The sequence below is a fragment of the Rhinatrema bivittatum genome, chromosome 6 (assembly GCF_901001135.1).
Source record: "Rhinatrema bivittatum chromosome 6, aRhiBiv1.1, whole genome shotgun sequence".
NCBI classification, from domain to species: Eukaryota; Metazoa; Chordata; class Amphibia; order Gymnophiona; family Rhinatrematidae; genus Rhinatrema; species Rhinatrema bivittatum.
In genome coordinates this window covers 130,259,761-130,282,976 of record NC_042620.1, presented here as the reverse complement: position 1 = coordinate 130,282,976, position 23,216 = coordinate 130,259,761, and the positions used below count along the sequence as shown (strand labels likewise).

General features: G+C 47.3%; 1 protein-coding gene across 7 annotated transcripts in view; it reads right to left on the bottom strand.

Moving 5' to 3' along the window:
* DNAJC10 (DnaJ heat shock protein family (Hsp40) member C10) overlaps positions 1-23,216 on the bottom strand; it is a 334,589-nt gene that overhangs the window by 193,115 nt on the left and 118,258 nt on the right. For all 7 annotated transcript variants that reach the window (XR_003857398.1, XM_029605932.1, XM_029605933.1 and 4 more), the window contains one exon: positions 13,319-13,432. Coding sequence is in view for 6 of the 7 variants with exons in the window: in XM_029605932.1 (XP_029461792.1) it covers positions 13,319-13,432 (114 nt within the window). In the remaining variant the exon portion in view is untranslated. The remainder of the gene's footprint in view (positions 1-13,318; positions 13,433-23,216) is intronic.

The window sequence follows — 23,216 nt, the reverse complement described above, 5'->3', positions numbered from 1 at the left end:
GAATTAAGTACATTCCTGCCTACTGCCGATGCCTATGAGGCTTATCAAATTTGAGGGTTATTAAATTCTTCAATCAAGGATAAAAACGATTCTAGTCATCTTTCTCTACTTCCTCCACTGACAAATATAACCAGGCGACTTCACATTCAGTCAGCTTTATAGCTTTTGATTTATGTTTCTCTACAGCAAGTAAAGCAAATGTCGGTTACCTGTAACAGGTGTTCTCACAGGACAGCAGGATGTTAATCCTCACATATAGGTGACATCACAGGATGGAGCCCAATCACGGAACACTTCTGTCAAAGTTTCCAGAACTTTGAATGGCCCCTACTGGGCATGCCCAGCATGGCACTAACCCTGCAGCCAGCAGAGGTCCCCCTTCAGTCTTGTTAAAAAGCTACAGGTAGTGCCGAAAATAAAACAAGAAAATGTTACGAACCCAACACCGTGGGGAGGCGGGCGGGTTTCGTGAGGACTAACATCTTGCTGTCCTGTGAGAACACCTGTTACAGGTAAGCAACATTTGCTTTCTCACAGGACAAGCAGGATGGTAGCCTTCACATATGGGTGAGTACCGAGCTGAGGATATCCGAGAATGCACCAAATGTACTCAGGCATGCAAGGCACTAGGCCTGGGATGAAATTTGGCCGAGGGCATCCTGAACCCCACCGGGCAGGTGGAAGGGTGTTGGTACGTCACGTTGTAAATAGGTTGCGCAAGACAGACTGGCCGAAGATGGAATCTTGTCTTCCGGCTTTGTCTAAGCAATAATGGGTTGTAAAGGTATGGAGAGAACTCCAGGTGGCAGCCCTGCAAATGTCAGGAAGCAGCACCGAGTGTAGGTATGCTACTGAAGTCGCCATGGCCCTTCACAGAGTGTGCTTTAACACGGTCTTGAAGTGGAATGCCCGCTTGCTGATAGCAAAAGGATATGCAGTCTGCCAACCAGGAGGAGAGAGTCTGTTTACCAACAGGTTGCCCCAATTTGATAGGATGGAAAGAGACAAACAATTGAGTGCTTTTCCTGTGGGCAGCTATATGGTCTAGGTAGAACGCTAGAGCCCATTTGCAGTCAAGGGTATGCAAAGCCTGCTCTCCTGGATTGGAATGGGGCCTGGGAAAAAAGGTAGGTAGTATAATGGATTGATTGAGATGAAACTCCCAAACTACGGTTCCAACAGACAGGGTACCCTAACAAAGTTTTGAAACGAGCATACAAGCGAGCTTTCAATGTAAACAGAGATTTACTTTTTTTTACCCCATACGCAGGACAATACCCCGACAACAAATTGTATCTTGCCCTTTTCAACGATTAGTAACGATATATCGAGGATTATTCGTAGACATTGGGGTGAGCTGGAGCTTGATACTTTTTTGAGGAGTACAATTCGATTTACATACCGAAGGGGTACTAACATTAGAGATAGGCTGGTACATTCGCACTTTACACAGCAAAACGCTACACGAGAGAGGGGGTTGCACAAACCGTGTGACCACTGTTCAGTGTGTAAATACACATCCACACTGTCTGAATTCAGACATCCGACCACAGGAAAAACTTATGTGTTATATGCTAGCTCAGACTGCGACACGCAAGGGGTGGTTTACGTGATTAAATGCCCGTGCAACAAACTTTATGTGGGTAAAACAACGAGGAAAATCAAGACACGGATAACTGAACATAAGAACAAAAGAAAATGCCATATTGGGTCAGACCAAGGGTCCATCAAGCCCAGCATCCTGTTTCCAACAGTGGCCAATCCAGGCCATAAGAACCTGGCAAGTACCCAAAAACTAAGTCTATTCCATGTGACCATTGCTAATGGCAGTGGCTATTCTCTAAGTGAACTTAATAGCAGGTAATGGACTTCTCCTCCAAGAACTTATCCAATCCTTTTTTAAACACAGCTATACTAACTGCACGAACCACATTCTCTGGCAACAAATTCCAGAGTTTAATTGTGCGTTGAGTAAAAAAGAACTTTCTCCGATTAGTTTTAAATGTGCCCCATGCTAACTTCATGGAGTGCCCCCTAGTCTTTCTACTATCCGAAAGAGTAAATAACAGAGTCACATCTACCCGTTCTAGACCTCTCATGATTTTAAACACCTCCATCATATCCCCCCTCAGTCGTCTCTTCTCCAAGCTGAAAAGTCCTAACCTCTTTAGTCTTTCCTCATAGGGGAGTTGTTCCATTCCCCTTATTTTGGTAGCCCTTCTCTGTACCTTTCTCCATCGCAATTATATCTTTTTTGAAATGCGGCGACCAGAATTGTACACAGTATTCAAGGTGCGGTCTCACCATGGAGCGATACAGAGGCATTATGACATTTTCCGTTTTATTCATCATTCCTTTTCTAATAATTCCCAACATTCTGTTTGCTTTTTTGACTGCGGCAGCACACTGCACCGACGATTTCAATGTGTTATCCACTATGACACCTAGATCTCTTTCTTGGGTTGTAGCACCTAATATGGAACCCAACATTGTGTAATTATAGCATGGGTTATTTTTCCCTATATGCATCATCTTGCACTTATCCACATTAAATTTCATCTGCCATTTGGATGCCCAATTTTCCAGTCTCACAAGGTCTTCCTGCAATTTATCACAATCTGCTTGTGATTTAACTACTCTGAACAATTTTGTGTCATCTGCAAATTTGATTATCTCACTCGTCGTATTTCTTTCCAGATCATTTATAAATATATTGAACAGTAAGGGTCCCAATACAGATCCCTGAGGCACTCCACTGTCCACTCCCTTCCACTGAGAAAATTGCCCATTTAATCCTACTCTGTTTCCTGTCTTTTAGCCAGTTTGCAATCCACGAAAGGACATCGCCACCTATCCCATGACTTTTTACTTTTCCTAGAAGCCTCTCATGAGGAACTTTGTCAAACGCCTTCTGAAAATCCAAGTATACTATATCTACCGGTTCACCTTTATCCACATGTTTATTAACTCCTTCAAAAAAGTGAAGCAGATTTGTGAGGCAAGACTTGCCCTGGGTAAAGCCATGCTGACTTTGTTCCATTAAACGTTGTCTTTCTATATGTTCTGAGATTTTGATGTTTAGAACACTTTCCACTATTTTTCTGGCACTGAAGTCAGGCTAACCGGTCTGTAGTTTCCCGGATCGCCCCTGGAGCCCTTTTTAAATATTGGGGTTACATTTGCTATCCTCCAGTCTTCAGGTACAATGGATGATTTTAATGATAAGTTACAAATTTTTACTAATAGGTCTGAAATTTCATTTTTTAGTTCCTTCAGTACTCTGGGGTGTATACCATCCGGTCCAGGTGATTTACTACTCTTCAGTTTGTCAATCAGGCCTACCACATCTTCTAGGTTCACCGTGATTTGATTCAGTCCATCTGAATCATTACCTTCTCCATTTCGGGTACCTCCCCAACATCCACTTCAGTAAACACTGAAGCAAAGAAATCATTTAATCTTTCTGCGATGGCCTTATCTTCTCTAAGTGCCCCTTTAACCCCTCGATCATCTAACGGTCCAACTGACTCCCTTCACGGGCTTTCTGCTTCGGATATATTTAAAAAAGTTTTTACTGTGAGTTTTTGCCTCTACAGCCAACTTCTTTTCAAATTCTCTCTTAGCCTGCCTTATCAATGTCTTACATTTAACTTGCCAATGTTTATGCTTTATCCTTTTTTCTTCTGTTGGATCCTTCTTCCAATTTTTGAATGAAGATCTTTTGGCTAAAATAGCTTCTTTCACCTCCCCTTTTAACCATGCCGGTAATCGTTTTGCCTTCTTTCCACCTTTCTTAATGTGTGGAATACATCTGGACTGTGCTTCTAGAATGGTATTTTTTTTAACAATGACCATGCCTCTTGGACATTTTTTACTTTTGTAGCTGCTCCTTTCAGTTTTCTTCTAACAATTTTTCTCATTTTATCAAAGTTTCCCTTTTGAAAGTTTAGCACGAGAGCCTTGGATTTGCATACTGTTCCTTTTCCAGTCATTAAATCAAATTTGATCATATTATGATCACTATTGCCAAGCGGCCCCACCACCGTTACCTCTCTCACCAAGTCCTGTGCTCCACTGAGAATTAGATCTAAAATTGCTCCCTCTCTCGTCGGTTCCTGAACCAATTGCTCCATAAAGCTATCATTTATTCCATCCAGGAACGTTATCTCTCTAGTGTGACCCGATGATACATTTACCCAGTCTATATTGGGGTAATTGAAGTCTCCCATTATTACTGCACTACCAATTTGGTTAGCTTCCCTAATTTCTCTTAGCATTTCACTGTCCATCTCACCATCTTGACCAGGTGGACGGTAGTATACCCCTATCACTATAGTCTTCCCCGACACACAAGGGATTTCTACCCTTAAAGATTCAATTTTGTAATTAGGCTCATGCAGAATGTTTATCCTGTTGGACTCTATGCCATCCCGGACATAAAGCGCCACACCTCCTCCCGACTACTCCTCTCTGTCATTACGATATAATTTGTACCCCGGTATAGCACTGTCCCATTGGTTATCCTCTTTCCACCATGTCTCTGAGATGCCAATTAAGTCTATGTCATCATTTACTGCTATACATTCTAATTCTCCCATCTTACTACTTAGACTTCTGGCATTAGCATACAAACATTTCAAAGTTTGTTTTTTGTTTGTATTTTTATTCTGCTTTTTAATTGATAGGGATAAGTTAGAATTTTTTAGCTCAGGTGAGTTTTTAGTTACAGGCACGGACTACTTTTCTAATTATTAGAACCTCACTGTCGGGATGCCCTAAGTCTAATGCATCATTAGTATCCTTTAAAGATACCTCTCTCTCTCCATATCCCTCTCCGAAACACGGGGAGGGATATGGCCCCACTAGTAGCTCACTGGGCTCAGGCATCACACACAGTAGAAGAGCTATACTTTTTCGTTATCGATGTGATATCACCCCCAACTAGAGGAGGGGATTTCTCCTCTATTCTCATTAAAAGAGAACAGAAATGGATTTACAGTTTAAATACTTTAGCTCCAAACGGACTGAATGCCGAGCTAGAGTGGCATCATTTTTTGTGACTTTGGGATTCTACTTTGACAGCCGAGGAATGATGGGTAATTAGTTAATCATTAGTGTCTGTGACTAACGCCGGTTTTCGCGCCAAACAGCCTGAGTAAGGGCTTAAATTCGAATATGTGACACAGTGTTTTGTGCTCCTGTAAACATGTATGACTGATTACCACACAGGTATGTGAGTTTCCATTGTATTGTCTGTTCTTCGGATAGCCTAGATGTTTAAATTTGGTCTTATTTCACTACTTTGATTCATAGATTTGTTAAGAATCCCCCCGAAGCAGCCGACAGGCGAAACACGGGTCCGTGTCGGGGACTGCTGTCAAACTTCATGTACATAATTCTGTGGGGTGTGTAAAGAAGGAGTCACCATTTGAAATAATAAATGAAGCAACTTTGCAACTTTGACCAAATTAAGTTTTGAGTGCACTTTATTGACTGTATAATTCACGGAGTATAGTGCACCATTAGCTCTGGTTTTGTGGTTGGATTGCCATTTGTTAGAATACAATTTCCTCGTGGAAGGCTTCCATGAAGCAATCAGGACATGGGAAACTGGTTCAGAAAGGTTAAGTGGCTGAAGGATTAACCTTTCAACATCCATGCCGTCAGGGACAAGGTTTGAAGATTGGGATGGCGTAGGCACCTGTCGTTTTGAGTGATTATTTATTTAGAGCTTTTTTTATGCCGGCATTCATGATACAATCACATCACATCATGCTGGTTTACAAGTAACAGGGGGAGTGATAACTTTGAACAATTAACAAGTGGAGAGAAGCCAAGAAAGTTACAATAAAACAGGGGAAGCAGGAACTGGGGGAAGGAGGAGAAAAGCCAGAGTGGTTTAACAGTAAGAAGAGGAAGTTATTTACATAGTGCTGGAATGTATCTTAATGGTTGTTGCAGTCAGTCTGTTAAGTCAGTTAGGTTCGGGAAAGGCTTGTCTGAACAACCATATGTCTTAAGCCTCTTTCTAAATGTTAATAGGCATGGTTCCTGTCTGAGGTCAGGGGGAATGGCGTTCCATATAGATGGTCCTGCTGTAGAGAAGGCCCGTTCTCTGAAGGAAAGATGTGTAACTTTGGTTTGGGGGACCTGTAGGGATCCTCTGTAGGCTTCTCTGATGGGTCTGGATGAGGACTGTAGTTTGAGCGGGATTTGAAGGCTAAGAGGGGCTTGGGAATGGATGGTTTTATGGATGATGGCAATGGACTTATGAAGAATTCTGAAATGAATTGGTAGCCAGTGTAGATTTTTGAGGATGGGAGAGATGTGGTCTCTTCGTCTGGTGTTTGTCAGAATTCTGGCTGCCGCGTTTAGAAGCGGGTCCTTTCCCAAGGGAATGTGCCTGCGAATGGAGAGATCCTGAAGTATTGGAAACCACACTTGGCGCGGCCAGTGGGGTGCTATCAGGATCATGGTTCCCTTGTCCTGACGTAACTTCACGAGAGTCTTCGAGAGAAGTGGAAGCGGAGGGAATGCATATAGGAGACCGGTTGCCCATGATAGGGAGAACGTGTCTCTTGGCTGATAGTGTTGGCTGCGAGTGAGAGAGCAGAAGTTGTCTACTTTGTGATTTTGAGGTGACGCAAAGAGATCTATTTGAGGATAACCCCATTGTTGGAAGATCGAGTTCGCTACTGAGGGGGTTGAGAGACCACTCGTGCAGTTGAAAGGTGCGACTCAGCTTGTCTGCCAACACATTGTCCACTCCAAGCAAGTAGGTGGCCCTGAGGTACATCGAGTGGGAGAGGGCCTCCGCCCATATCTGTGCAGCTTCCTGACACAGAAGGTAGGAGCCCATCCCTCCCTGTTTGTTGATGTACCACATGGCCACCTGATTGTTCGTCTGGATCAGGATGACTTGATTGGAGAGGTGATCCTGAAATACCCTGAGCGCATATCTGATTGCTCGCAGCTCCAGGAAATTTATTTGGTGTTTGGCTTCCTCTGGAGACCAAGATCTTTGTGTCTGCAAGTTGGCCACGTGGGCTCCCCAGCCAAGGTTGGAAGCATAGGTGGTGAGAGTTATTTGAGGGTCTGGAGCCTGGAAGGGCAAGCCCTGGAGGAGATTGACCTGATTTCTCCACTAGGTGAGAGACTGACGGAGTGAGTCGGTTACGTGTACAATGGTCGACAGGGGCTGAATGGATTGAGTCCATTGTGACCTTAGAGTCCACTGCATGATTCATGGCCAAGCGGGCCATTGGGGTGACCTGAACTGAGGACGCCATGTGTCCTAGGAGGATGAGAAAGTCGTGGCAGTCATGGAGTGCTGAGACTGCAGTTGGTGTGCAAGAGACACAAGAGTGAGAGCTTGCTGTCGAGGCAGAAAAGCCTTTGCCTGCAAGGTGTCCAAGTCTGCCCCAATGAACGATAAGGTTTGAGATGGGACTAAGTAGGATTTGTCGTAGTTGACGAGCAATCCGAGTGAAATTAGAGTGTGTAAAGTAAGATGTAAGGATGACAGTGCAGCTTGCTGAGTGGGAGCCCTGATTAAACATTCGTCTAGATAGGGGTAGACGTGAACACCTTGAGTCCTGAGGAAGGCTGCAACTACGACTAGGCATTTTGTGCAGACGCGAAGCCAAATGGAAGTACTCAGTACTGATAGTGCTTGGAGCCTACTAGAAACCTCAGGTATTTGCGATGAGATGGAATTATCGCGATATGAGTGTATGTGTCCTGGAGGTCTAGAGAGCAGAGCCGGTCTCCTCTTTGTAGAAGAGGAAGAAAAGAGCCCAAGGTTACCATTTTGAACTTCTCTCGCTGGAGGTACTTGTTGAAGGCACGTAGATCCAGAATTGGACGAATGCCTCCTGATTTTTTGGGGATTAGAAAGTACCAGGAATAGAACCCTAGGCCTTGCTGGGAATAGGGTACTGGTTCTATTGCCTTGGACTGGAGGAGGAGGGAGACCTCCTGTTCCAGAAGGATGGAGTGATCGGATGTTCTCCACGTCGGTAGAGGTGGGGAGTCTGGTAGAATGGAGAGGAAGTTCAGACGATAACCTTGAGCAATTATCGTTAGGACCCACTGATCTGAGGTGATTGAGTGCCACCTGTTTTTGAAATGGCACAATCGACCTCCCACTGGTATGTGGGGCAATGGAAGCTGGCTGCTGCTCTCTATGCAGGAGTCAAAAACTGGAAGCAGGGCCCGGCTGAGGTGCTGCTTGCGGTTTTTGCTTTCGTGTCTGATGAGACTGGGCTTTTTGAAACTGTCTCGTAGAACAGGTTCTAGTTGGTGGCGGGTAGGACTTCTTCGGGCAGAAGAATGACTTCTTAAGAGTCCATTCTGAAGGGCTGTTTTGAAGAGTACTCAGAAGGCATCAGAGAGAGGGTCTCATGATGGTCCTTGAGTTCCGCCACCGTTCGTTGAATCTGCTCGCCAAACAGATTATCTCCTACACAAGGCAGGTCGGATAATCTGTCTTGAACTTCAGGGCGAAGGTCGGAAGACTTGAGCCAGGCCCATCGTCTTCCCGAGATAGCAGCTGCAGATATCCTGGTAGCAGTGTCAAAGATATCGTAAGATGATCTGATCTCATGCTTGCCTGCCTCAAAACCCTTGATTACTAGGGTTTGGAGCTGCTCTTAAAATTGCTGAGGCAGGGAGTCTGTTAAGTCTTGTATCTGCTTAAATAAGACCCTATTATATTGGGTCATATAGAGCTGATAAGAGGCAATTCTGGAGATGAGCATTGATCCCTGGAAGACACGGCGACCAATGACATCTAGAAATTTCTGTTCCTTGCCTGGGGGACAGGAAGTGTGAGGTTTTGATCTCCTTGCTCTTTTCTGGGCAGATTCGACAACCACAGATTGGTGATCCAATGTTGAGATTACTTACCTGATAATCTCCTTTTCCTTAGTGTATGCAGATGGACTCAAAACAAGTGGGATATAGTGTGCTCGTGCTAGCAGTTGGAGACGGATCTGACGTCAGTACGGGTACATATACCCCCACAGGAAGTGTAGCAATTCAGTAATCTTCCTTGCAAAAGCTTTTATGGATATATGTGTGACTGACCGATCGTTTAAATAAACAGGATTACCCTGACCAATCGATGGTAGCTGGAGACCGCCAGTGTTCTTAACCGGAAGGCGTCGACACCCGGCAGGGTGGAAGCCCTATATAAGCAAACATGGCTTACCGGGAGTCGGCGAATCCCCATGTATACCGGCAGCCGGGCGGGATGCTGAGTCCATCTGCATACACTAAGGAAAAGGAGATTATCAGGTAAGTAATCTCAACATTTCCTAGCGTGTAGCAGATGGACTCAAAACAAGTGGGATGTACAAAAGCTACTCCCGGACTGGGCGGGAGGCTGCCCGATGTCCGTTTAGGATTGCCCTCGCAAATGCTGTGTCCTCCCTGGCCTGAACGTCCAGACTGTAGAACCTGGAGAAGGAATGGAGGGAGGACCACGTCGCCACTTTACATATCTCTGCAGGCGACAGCATCCTAGTTTCTGCCCAAGAGGCTGCTTGCGCTCTGGTAGAATGAGCCTTGACCTGTAGAGGTGGTGGTTTTCCCGCCTCTACGTAGGCTGCCTTGATGACTTCTTTGATCCAGCGGGCGATGGTTGGCCATGAGGCCGCTTCCCCTTGCTTCTTCCCGCTGTGAAGGACGAACAGATGGTCTGTCTTTCGTACTGCTTCTGACATTTCCAAGTATCTGGCCAGTATTCTGCCGATGTCGAGATGACGCAGTATTCGACCTTCCTCTGATTTCTTCAAACCTTCCGTGGTTGGCAAGGATATGGTTTGGTTGAGGTGAAATTGGGAGACCACTTTGGGTAAGAAGGAAGGAACCGTGCGAAGATGGATAGCCTCTGGAGTGATTCTGAGGAATGGATCACGGCAGGACAGTGCTTGTAGCTCTGAGATGCGGCGTGCTGAACATACAGCCAGCAGGAACACCATCTTCAAGGTCAACAAACGGAGAGACAGGCCTCGAAGGGGTCTGAAGGCGGATCCCGCAAGAAATTCCAAGACTAGGTTGAGGTTCCACAGGGGCACCGGCCACTTCAGTGGCGGGCGAATGTGTTTGACTCCTTTCAGGAAACGTGAAACGTCTGGGTGTGTGGCGATGCTGTTGCCGTCACTCCGGGGACCGTAGCAGGATAGCGCTGCCACTTGAACTTTGATGGAACTGAGGGACAGACCCTTCTGAAGTCCATCTTGCAGGAAATCCAAAATGATAGGGATCTTAGTGGCATGTGGATTGGTGCCATGAATTTCGCACCAAGCTTCAAATACTCTCCAGATCCTTATATATGTTAGTGATGTGGAGAACTTGCGTGCTCGGAGGAGGGTATCTATTACCGGCCCCGAGTATCCTCGTTTCTTCAATCTAGCCCTCTCAAGGGCCAGACCATAAGAGAGAATTGAGCTGGATCCTCGTGGAGGATGGGACCTTGCCGCAGCAGGTCCCTGCCAGTAGTCTTCTCATGTCTGCGTACCAGGGTCTTCTTGGCCAGTCCGGTTCCACTAGAAGAACTAGGCCTCTGTGCCGCTGAATCTTGTGTATAATGGCGCCCAGCAGGGGCCATGGAGGAAAGGCATATAGAAGGATCCCCTGAGGCCATGGCTGTACCAGGGCATCAATCCCCTGGGATAGAGGATCCCGCCTGCGGCTGAAATATCTGGGTACTTGAGCGTTGGACCTGTCCGCTAGTACGTCCATGCCCGGCGTCCCCCACCAATCCACAATCATCCGGAAAGCTGAGGGCGACAGCTGCCATTCCCCTGGATGTAGGCTTTTCTCTGCTGAGAAAGTCTGCCGTGACGTTTTCCTTCCCGGCGATGTGGACGGTGGAGATGTCCTGGAGATTTGCTTCCGCCCAAGTCATCAGGGGGGCTATTTCTAAGGATACCTGTTGGCTTCTGGTTCCGCCCTGTCGGTTGATGTATGCCACCGTGGTGGCATTGTCTGACATCACTCTGACCGCTCTGCTGCGAAGTCTGTGGGCAAATCGCAGGCACGCTAGCCTGACCGCCCGTGCCTCTAGTCGGTTTATGTTCCACCCTGACTCTTCTCTGTTCCACCGCCCTTGGGCGGTGAGTTCTTCACAATGTGCTCCCCATCCGTTCAGGCTGGCATCCGCAGTGAGCAGGGTCCAGGTTGGGGAGGACATTCTTGACCCCCGGCTCATGTGGCCGGGCTGCAACCACCACCGTATCTGATTCCGCACTCTGGCTGGTAGATGTAGGTGTGTGGTGTAGTTCCTTGAACATGGGCTCCATCGAGAGAGGAGGGCGCGTTGTAATAGTCTCATATGAGCCCGTGCCCATGGTATCACCTCCAGAGTGGATGCCATAAGGCCGAGGACCTGTAAGTAATCCCAAGCTGTGGGCCGAGTGGCACTCAGCAGGGCCTGCAGACGATTCCGGAGTTTTGATTTTCTCTTGGAGGTCAGGCTGACCTTGTCTTCCTGGGTGTCGAATCGGACTCCTAGGTATTCCAGCGACCGAGAAGGCTTTAGGGAACTCTTGTTCAAGTTTACAACCCATCCTAGGCTTTCCAGAAGGGCTATAACTCTGTTGGTTGCCTGGCGGCTCTCCTCTGGTGACTTTGCCCGGATCAGCCAATCGTCCAGGTAGGGATGGACGAGGATTCCCTCCTTCCTGAGGGACGCTGCCACTACTATTATGACCATGGTAAAGGTCCGCGGCGCGGTGGCTAACCCAAAGGGTAAAGCCCGGAACTGGAAGTGTTGGTCCAGGACCTTGAAGCGTAAACAGCGCTGATGATCCCGATGGATTGGGATATGCAGGTAGGCTTCCGACAGATCTAGGGATGTGAGAAACTCCCCTGGCTGTACTGAATTTTTGACAGACCTCAGAGTTTCCATGCGAAAGCTGGGGACCCGTAGGTATCGGTTGACCGACTTGAGGTCCAGAACGGGCCGGAAAGTGCCCTCCTTCTTGGGCACGATGAAATAAATGGAATAATGCCCAAAATTCATCTCCCTTGCAGGCACTGGGATTATGGCCTTTAGGGACAGGAGCCTCCGCAAAGTGACTTCTAGGGCCGTCCTCTTGATGGGCGAACAAGGAGATTCCACAAACCTGTCCGGCGGAAGCCGAAGAAAATCCAGGTAATACCCCTCTCGGATGATGGTGAGGACCCACTGATCCGAGGTAATCGCAACCCACCTGCGGTAGAAGTGGGACAGCCTGGTTGATGGACCCTTCACGGTCAGTGGCGCTTGAACTGGCATTGATGGAGCAGTCTGTTTTGAAGCAAACTGCTCCATTTTGTCCAGGCAAGCGCGACGGCCTTTGGGGGTCATTTGTGCACAACTAGGGCATCGACGAACGTCGTGCGAGGGGCCTAAGCACAAAATACATACTTCAAGTGGGTCCGTTATGGACATGGTCCTTGGACACTTGGGACATTTTCTAAACCCGGTCGCCATGTTAAAATTTGGCGGGTGCACGGTTGGTGACTGTTGGGCACCGAAGTGGTAAGCCGCTGGGAACCGACCGCAAGTACCGGAAAGCACACTTACCGAGCGGAGGGAACGGAGCGCGATGGGAGACCCCAATGATCGATTTTTTTTGAGAAGATAAACTTCAAATAGTTCTGTGAGAAAAGTTGTGAGAAATTTCTCAGAGCTCCTAAACTGCGAGGCAACTGCTGCGCGGAAAAAGAGAGAGACTAAAGGGGGACCCCTGCTGGCTGCAGGGTTAGTGGCATGCTCAGTTTTCCGTGACAGGGCTCCATCTGATGATGTCACCCATATGTGAGGACTACCATCCTGCTTGTCCTGGGAGAAAAGATGTATGCATGGGATATGGATGAACAGCATGGTTTGTTTCATTTAGGTCACAAATCTGTTTTTGAATCATATTTAAGAAATGTTTCAATAAAGAAAATTTGTATGATAATGTATATTTTGTTCAGTCACTAGTTTTATGAAAAAAATATATACATACACACTTTTCACATTTTCCAAATGGTTACTTTAATTTCAAAGTCACTGGACCTCAGCATGCATTCTGCTTATAATCAATCGACCCTGGGGCCAAAAACTTGTCTCATTTTCATTCCCACAAATCTAGAAAATGGATTTCCCTATCTGAATCAGAAAGCACCCAAGACTTTACATTTTAAATAACCATGGTAGGCATTACATAAAAGACCAGCTTTCCATGCTGTCCAGCAGAGATCCCGACATATGAAGGAAGACATTAATAAAGAACTCTTTTTGGCGTATTAATGGTAGAAAAAAAGGACATGCATGAAATCTTACCTGTATATGTTCACCTTGAAGTAGAAATTTTAATTTTTTATACTCCAGGACATCTGACTTTTCATTCACACCAAATGTAAAGAAAAGAAGCCATCGGTGATGAGCTACTTTGTCCTTAAGCAGGCAAAAAAAAAAAAAAAGATAAATATTTAGTTTCAGATTCTGTAGGACAAATGAAACAAAACTGTGAAACAAATCTAGAAACCCAAAAGAACTTTCCATTCTGGCCAACACTCTACAAACTCCCACCAGGCAAATATAATAAATCACATATAATTCCTTAAATGAAGAAGGAAAATTGTTTCTTACCTGTTAATTTTTGTTCCTGGAATACCAAAAGTCAGTCCAGACTCCTGGGTTTGTCTCCCTGCCAGCAGATGGAGACAGAGAAGAAAAGAATAGACAATGTTACTTACCCAGTGTGCCACCTGCAGACCCTCAGTATGACCTATACTCAAGCCAAGGTGAGAATAATTGTAACAGTAACAGACTCTCACCCCCGTCCCTCCCAATGAGCAGGAGGAAGGTGGAGCCTCTATGGAAAATCTGTTGTGAACCACACTAAGTAGAACCTTAAATAACCAAACAAGTCACTTTGCATCATTTACATACTGCCATGACCAGCGGGCTTTACTAAATGGGTGGGGTTCTGGACTGATCTGGGGTATTCCAGGAATGAAAATTAGCTGGTAAGAACCAATTTTCCTTTTCTGTTCATACCCCAGATCAGTCCAGATTCTTGGGATGTACCCAAGCTTCCCTATTCTGGGCAGGAATGTGATACTCACCCCTGCAATACTCTCTCCAAAACCCGTGGAGTCCGGATCTCGCACATCCAAACTGTAACGTCTGGTGAAAGTGTGTAAAGACTTCAAGTCGCTGCCTGACAAAATTCTTGAGGCAAGACCAGCTGACACTCAGCTCATGAGGTCACCTGTGCCCGAGTCGAGTGAGCCCTTAGACCCTCCGGTACCAGACGAAGTCTACAAATGTATGCCGAGCCAATCACGTCCTTCAGCCAGCACACACCTTAGATGCTTTGCATCTCTTCCTGGGACCATTCCATAGCACAAAGAGATCATCCAATCTCTGGAAACTGTTCTTCACCTTGAGATACCTTAACAATCCCTGCCTCACATCCAAAACACGAAACTGCCTCGCGTGTGGCCCTGATGAAGCCAAATTAGGAAAAGTAGGAATTCCCCAGTTTGACCAAAATGAAAAGCCGAAACCACCTTTGACAGAAATGAAGGCACTGTTCACAATGACACTCCACTGTCTGAAAACTGCAGAAAGTGATCTCTACAAGACACGCTTGAAGCTCTGAAATTCTTCTGACCAAACAAATCACCAATAAAACACCTTCAGGATTAAAACCTTTAGAGTCATTCTCCACAATGGCTCAAATGGAGCCTCACACAACAGCCTCAGAATTAAATTAAGATTCCATGAGAGACATGCCTTCTGCACCGGCGGCCACAAGTGTTTCATCCCACGAAGAAACAATCACATCCGTGTGGAAGGCAGGGACATTCCCTGAACCTTATCCCAATTCAGCCTAGAGCAGCCATCTGCACCTGAAGGGAATTATAGGCTAGACTCTTCACTAGGCCTTTTTGCAGAAAGGTCAAAATATGGGAAACTGAAGCCTGAGTAGGCTGCATGCCTTGTTTGACACACTAATGTGGATGGCTGCCTGGATTGCAGCAAGGTGGCAATGAGGTCTTTGGAATAACTCTTGCATCAAAAGCATTTTCACTCAAAATACCAAGCCACGAGACAGAAGTGATCCACCGGATCGAAAATTTTGGACCCTGACTAAAATGCCTCGGAAAGTGATCGAACCGTAACAGCCTGTCTGTCAAGTTTAGTTGATCCATGAATGACAGCTGACGTAGCCACTCTGGAGCCACTAGAATCATTTTGCCAGGTGTCTCTAGGCAAAATGGCCATGGGGAAAAAATGTAAAGAAGAATCCCCGGCAGCCTGAGCACACTCCTGCTCCATGTTCTCGCCTGCAATGGTAAAACCGTGCCACCTTGGCATTTTGTCTCAATGCCACCAAATCTATGCGTGGCGTTCCCCACCTGGCCCGAATAAGAAGCATTGCTTCCTCCAACAGCTTCCACTCTCTGAGGTCCAACTTTTGCCTGCTGAGAAAGTCCACCTGCATGTTTTCCACCCCAGTTATGTGAGATGCTGCCAGAACTGCCAGGTGTTGCTCCACCCAGTGAACCAACTCCTGAGAAACCATCAGACTTTTGGTCTCTCCTTGGTGGCTGATATATGCCACAGTCCTTGCACTGTCCATGAGAACTTGTACTGGCTGACCTAGTAAATGTGGCGGAAAGGAAAGCAAGGAGAAGTGCATTGCTTTAATCTTTAACAGATACCTGGCTGGCTATCGGTCTTGACTGGTCGGTCCCAACACACCACTCTCCAATCGGATAGGCTGACATTGGTGGTCATTATCACCCAATCAGGATTTTCAATTCCATCCCTCTCCAGACTGACCCGACTAAGCCACCAGGAAAGACTAGACTTGGACTCTCCCTGAGGGGGAAGAGGAACTTGAAACTCGTCTGATAGTGGATTCCAGTGGGAGAGGAAGATACTCTGAAGGGGCCAAATAGGCGTGAATGCCCAGGGAACCAGTTCTAGTGTCGATGCCACAGAACCCAAGACATGAAAATAATCCCAACTCTGGGCATCTTGAATTGTAACAGGTGGCACACTTGACTCTGCAGCTTCACCATCCTCTCCTCCATGAGGAATACCTTGCCAATCTGGGTGCAGTATCCCCCAAGGATACTCCAAGGTCCGGGATGGCATCAGATGGCCCTTCGCTAGGTTCACCATCCTCTTCTCTAGGACCCTTTGTACCACCAGCTGACAGAGGACCACTGTCTTTGCCTGAACAAGCCAGTAGTCCAGATATTGGTGTACCGGTATGCCTTCCTTCTGAAGGGCTATAGTTGTCATCACCACCAAGACTTTGGTGAATGTGCATGGTGCTGTCCCCACCCCGAAAGGAAGGGCACAAAAATCATAAACCTCAGGAACGTCTAGGTCTCCTGCTTGATTGGGATATATAGATACGCTACTGTGAGGTCTCGTGATGCCAGGAACTCTCCCTTGCAAACTGCCACAATGACCAAATGCAGCATTTTCATACAAAACCATGGCACCCCGAGGGCTGCATTCACCAACTTTAAATCCAAAATAAGTCTGAACATCTCCTTCCTTTTTTTGGGTCCATGAAATAAATGGAATACTGACCTTTCCCCCCTGTTCTTTCCAGGGAACCAGCACTATTGCCCCTAGCTGCTGCAAGTGGCCCACCGTGCCGCGAACTGCCATCTGCTTAGCATGGGGAGTGCAAGGAGAGACTATGTAGGCTTCCCTCACTGGGTGAACAAACTAGCGTGTAGCTGTCTTATCACTTCTAAGACCCACTGGACCATTGTGATTCTGGTTCCTTGGTGGCCCATGTAGCCTATCCAGCACCAGGTCCACCTCTTCATTGTCCGAGTCCTCCTGTATGACCTTGATCCCAAGCTCATCCAAAAATTGGGGTGGCGGGGGGGGAGGGGGGAGGAAAAAAAAAAAAAAAAAAAAAAGAGGATGCAGTTCCTCCTTTCAGAACAAGCATACCACCCTTGGATCGTCTCCTTCTGTGATGGGCACCTCTTTAGGATCCGATAAATCCTTATCCACATCCGGCATGCCCTCCTTCGACATGGTTGCCACATCTGGATTATCTCTTGCATCCCGCAGATCCTTCCTGTAAGCAGTCAGAGCCATCCGAATCTTCCAAGGTCTCCTCCTCTTCCGATGGCCAGGCAAGTCCAGGAGATGGAGAAACCCCCCTGACCTTGCTGGCTTAGCCAGTCTAGGCTTCTTAGCCAGGTGTGGAGACTTCTGGGAAGATGGACACTTGTTCCCTGCTCCCCCTTTTACCAAATAGGCCTTATATTGAGCAAGACAAAATATGTGGAAAAGTCCTCTGAAGTACTAGACTCTGCATCCACAATGTCCTCATCTGGCTCCTCTGTTCCTTCCCTGAGGAAAAACCCACAGGAGATAATGGGGGAGGGGAGTCCCTGTGTTCCCTTGTAACTGCATGCTTCTTGCCATGTGGATTCAAGATGGCCACCACTCCTTCAGCCGTCCTAGGGCCCTCCAAAATGGGACGTGCTGACTAGGTGACACACCTGCTGCCTGTGGTCTCCGTGGAGGTTCCTTCTCCTCTGGAGAAATAGCTGAAGCATAACGAGGCCGCACTGAGGCATGATCGCCTCCCACCACAGGCCCGGCACACTTTCCCACATAGCACGGCAGGCACCATTACAAAGTCACATGTACCGCTGTCACCCCAATGCCGTGATGAACAAGAGCAGCTTCCGGCCGGCACGACATCTCCTCGATGACGTCTCTGACCCCTGGCAGTGCCTCAAAGCGAGGAGTACCTTCTTCTCACCCCCACCACTCGGCTCTCAATGGCTGATTAGCCGTGCATTGCTCGCTCAGCATTTTTCCCTTTTTTTTTTTTTAAATTAAAGGCACAGCAACAGCTCTATCATGGATGCAGGAAAAACAAAGAAAGGAATACTTTCCTGCTTCAGCTACTGGCTGGGGAAGAGAAAACCTCAGAGGCAGGGAGGGAACCAGGCCCCCTGGCTTTCACCCCTCTGGATGTGGAGGGCTGAGACAAGTCAGGAATCTCCAACCCTGCACTCGCCCTGCTCTACTTGAGGGATGGCCCACGAAGAAACCTAACACCTCAGGGAGCACTACCTCTTCAATGTCTCCACTTCTTAACTTTTCCTTCTTTTCCTTATAATTTCTTTTCTACATTTTTATTAAACTGCAGGTTTGCACCTCTATCATCTGCTGGAGACAGAGAAATACTGAGGGACTACAAGTGGCACACTGAAAAGTTTTTATTCTCTGTCTCCATCTGCTGGTAGGGATGCAAAACCCACTTGTCTGGACTGATCTGGGGTATGAACAGGAAAAGCAAGTTTGCTAACTGTAAATGGTGTTTTCCATAGATAGCAGGATGAATTAGCCATGCTGTCTGGGAGCGCCCCTTGGCAGCTTGAGATGGGAACTTCTCCATGTATGTGCAGAGCTTCTCTCCTGCATGCCTGCGTGGTACCTTCGTGCACGTGACTGCCTTCTCTGCTTCAGTTGAAACCCAAAGCACAAAAAGAACACAAACCAGAAAAGCAGGAGCAGAAAAAGTAGAGATTGTCCAGGAAGGAGGGTGGGAACGCATGGCTAATTCATCCTGCTATCTACAGAAAACACTGTTTACGGTAAGCAAACAGTTTTTTCCTCCGCAGATAAGCAGGCTGAATTAGCCAAGCTATCTGGGAGTCCCCAGCCCCAGGGATTCGAAGCATGGCAGTAAGCGCAGACCGGAAGAATGAAGACTGAGTGCCTGGGTTTGCGTACAGCTGGCCATGCAGAGAATCCCCCAATAAATTGTGGACAGTCACGAGAATTAGTGGCATGATGTAGTATTTCTCATCCCATGACTGCATCTGAACTGGCATGTTGTAGGCAGTAGTGAGACGAAGATATGGAGCGATGACCAGGTAGCCGCTTTGCATATGTCTTGAACTAGCACCTGTCGGAAATGAGCAATTGAAGTTGTTACAGCTCGCAATTGATGGGCTTTTACTTTTGATATTAGTTGTTCCGATCTAGTTGCATAACAGAAGTGAATACACTGAGTTAGCCAGTTATCCAGGATCTGACTGGATACCGGCAAATCCGGAGCATTCGGGTTGAACAAGAGGAAGAGCTGGGAGTGTCTGTGAGGGGCGTGAGTCCTTTGTTTATAGTAGGTTAACGCCCTCTTGCAATCCAGCACATGTAGTAGAGCTTCTTGGCTGGAAGCATGCGGTTTAGGGAAAAAGGTTGGCAGAGTTATGGCCTGATTCAAATGAAAGGGCGAGACCACATTGGGGAGGAAGGAAGGGTAAGTCCGCAAGGTTACTTTGTCATGGTGGAATTGAAGATAAGGAGCATAGTGCACCAACGCCTGCAGCTCACCAATTCGTCGTGCTGAGATGACTGCTACTAGGAATAGGACTTTACATGTAAGGTATTTCAATGAGGATATCTGGATAGGTTCAAAAGGAGTTAGCATCAAGGTTTCTAGGACTACATTTAGGTCACAAGGCAGTTTGTAGCTTTAGGGGATGTAGTCCCCCAAGTCCCTTCCTCCTGTGTTAGAAGATGCTTCTTGGCTCCTCGGAGGACCAGCAATTGTACAGATAGGTGGTTCAGGAAGGCATACCACGCTTGCCTGGGCCACGCTAGGGCAATCAGGATAAGGTCTGCCTCGTCTGCGATGCACTTCTGAATCACCCGGCCAATGAGGGGTATCTGAGGGAAAGCGTAGAATAGGTGCTCCTTCCATGACAGAAGGAAGATGTCCTGGGCTACTCGTTGGTTGCTTGGATAAAGGAAGCAAAACTCCAGTACCTTTGTGTGTGCTCTGTCACAAAGAGATCCACTCTGGAAGTCCCCCAGTTGAGGAATAGGGACAAAGCCACCTCCGTGCTCAGCTCCCATTCTTGGGGATGAAAGATCCTGCTGAGTCTGTTGGCTTCTGTGTTTTTTATGTCCGGTAGGTAGGTAACTTGCTATTGGAGTAGGCAATCACCCACTCTAACAGTTGTATCGATTCCTTGCAGAGGATCCTGGAACTGGACCCGCCTTCTTTGTTTATGTAGAACATGGCTACTTGGTTGCCTGTGTACACAGTGACGGACTTGTGTTGAAGGATGTGTACGAAAGCTTGAACAACATACCGTATGGCTCATAACTCCAGCAGATTGATCTGGAATCTCCGCTCGGTGGGTGTCCAAAGTCCTTGCGACTTGAGGTGGATGACATGTGTGCTCCACCCCCTGGTGGAAGCATCTGCAGTGAGGACTAGTTGGTGAGTTGGAATCCAGAAGGGGGCACTCGACTGCAGGATCCCTGGAAGTAGCCACCAGTTCACATCTGAAATCACTGGAGAGAGGGTCACCGGTTGCGACATAGGGTGAGACCTCTGGGACCACTGATTTTAGACCCCATTGCAGTTGGCGCATGCAAAGGCGTGTATGGGGAATGACAAACATCGCTGCCGCTATGTGACCCAGAAGCATGAGGATCTGTAGGGCTGAGAGACACTTTAATGCAGAGGTGAAGTTTTGAAAGGTGCGAATCCTGTCCTCCGGAAGGAAAGCTTTGCAGAGGCATGTATTGATGATGGCACCTACAAACTGGAGGATTTGCGCTGGCTCGAGGTGAGACTTCTTGTAGTTGATGATGAAGCCCAGATTCTCCAGGCAAGTCAGAACTCAAAGCTGATGGGCGTGAATCAGCTCCGGAGTCGGAGCTACAGGCAGCCAATCATCCCGGTAAGGAAACAGCTTTATCCCGTTTCTGAAGATGGGCCACAGCTACTGAGAGACATTTTGTAAACACCCTAGTTGCTGACGAGAGGCTGAAGGGTAGAACTTTGTACTGATAGTGACGGGTAGCAAACTGAAAACAGAGGTGCATTAGAATGTGAGCATAAGCATCCTTGAGATCCAAGGAACACATCCAGTTCTTGGGTTGCAGGTGGGGCAAGATGGTCTTGAGAGAGGTTATCTTGAACTTTTCTCACACAATGAAGTGAGAGTGCTCAGAGGTCCAAAATCGGCCATAATCCTTCATTTTTCTTGGGAAAGAGGAAGTACTGGGAATAGAATCCATGAAGGGGGTCGTGAGAAGGGATTCCCCTTTCCCCTGGACGGTGAAACAAAGCGCAGTATGAATGGAGTGCTTCGGAAATTCATGCGGTAGCTGTTTTGGATGACAGTGAGAACCCAACAGCTGGATGTTATCTGACACCAGACCGGGGCGAAAAGGTGAAGACGGCCTCCTACTGTGTCGTGTAGCTTTGGTCATGGTGGTCTCAAAAAGACTGTTGCGATTTCTGGGTAGCCATCTGCACCAGTTTTGGGGGACGTTGGGATCATCCTCAGCCCCTCGTCTGGGATAGTTGGGATTGTGGCCTCTGCTGTTGGTATGGAGGAGACCTGTATGGCGGAAACAACTTGTAGGAGTGTCTGGGATAAAGCAAATGTTGCTTACCTGTAACAGGTGTTCTCACAGGACAGCAGGATGTTAGTCCTCACATATGGGTGACATCACAGGATGGAGCCCAATCACGGAACACTTTTGTCAAAGTTTCTAGAACTTTAACTGGCATCTACTGGGCATGCCCAGCATGGCCACTAAACCTGCAGCCAGCAGGGATCCCCCTTCAGTCTTGTTTAAAGCTACAGGAGTGCCAAAAATAAAATAAGAAAACGTAACGAACCCAACACTGCGGGGCGGTGGGCGGGTTTCGTAAGGACTAACATCCTGCTGTCCTGTGAGAACACCTGTTACAGGTAAGCAACATTTGCTTTCTCACAGGACAAGCAGGATGGTAGTCCTCACATATGGGTGAGTACTGAGCTGAGGATGTCCGAGAAATGCACCAAATGTACCCAAGATGTGGAATAGGCACAAGGACTGGGGTGGAATTTGGTAGAGGGCATTCTGAACCCTAACGGGCAGGCGGAAGGGTGTTGGTACATCAAGTTGTAAAAAGGTTGCGCAAGACAGACTGGCCGAAGATGGAATCTTGTCTTCCGGCCTTGTCTAAGCAATAATGGGCTGTAAAGGTATGGAGAGAACTCCAGGTAGCAGCCCTGCAAATATCAGGAAGCGGCACAGAGCGTAGGTGTGCTACTGAAGTCACCATGGCCCTCACAGAGTGTGCTTTAACACGGTCTTCAAGTGAAATGCCCGCTTGCTGATAGCAAAAGGATATGCAGTCGGCTAAGCAGGAGGAGAGAGACTGCTTACCCACAGGCTGCCCTAATTTGATGGAATGGAAAGAGACAAACAATTGAGTGCTTTTCCTGTGGGCAGCTGTACAGTCTAGAGAGAAGACTAGAGCCTGTTTGCAGGCAAGGGTATGCAGATCCTGTTGTCCTGGATTGGGGCCTGGGAAAGAAGGTGGGTGGTATAAAGGATTGATTAATGTGAACTCAGATACTACCTTAGGTAAGAACTTAGGATGAGTGCGGAGTACTGCCCGGTCCTGCAGAAGTTTAGTGTAAGGTGGATAGGTATCTAGGGCCTATAACTCACTAACTCTGCGAGCAGATGTGATTGCCAAAAGAAAAATCACTTTCCATGTGAGATAGCGAAGATCACAGGATTGGAGAGGCTCGAATGTTGAGATTACTTACCTGATAATCTCGTTTTCCTTAGTGTAGACAGATGGACTCAGAACGAATGGGTATAGTATACTCGTGCTAGCAGTTGGAGACGGATCTGATGTCAGCACGGGTGTATATATACCCCCACAGGAAGCGTAGCAACTTAGTAATCTTCCTTACAAAAGCTGTTATGGATGTGTGTACTGACGCTCAGTGAAAAGTGAAACAGGATTCCCCTGACTGATTGATAGTAGCTGGAGACCGCCAGCATTCCCAACCGGAAGGCGTGGACACCTGGTAGAGTGTACGCTCTTATGGAAACAGATGACATGGCTTACCTTGAATCGGTGAAACCCATGTACACAGGCAGCTGGGCGGGATGCTGAGTCCATCTGTCTACACTAAGGAAAACGAGATTATCAGGTAAGTAATCTCAACATTTCCTGTCGTGTAGCCAGATGGACTCAGAACGAATGGGATGTACAAAAGCTTTACTCCCAGCCTGGGTGGGAGGCTGCCTGAGGACCATGTAGGACCACCCTTGCAAATGCTGTGTCTTCCCTGGCCTGGACATCCAGACGGTAGAACCTGGAGAAGGTATGGAGGGAGGACCACGTCGCCGCTTTACAGAT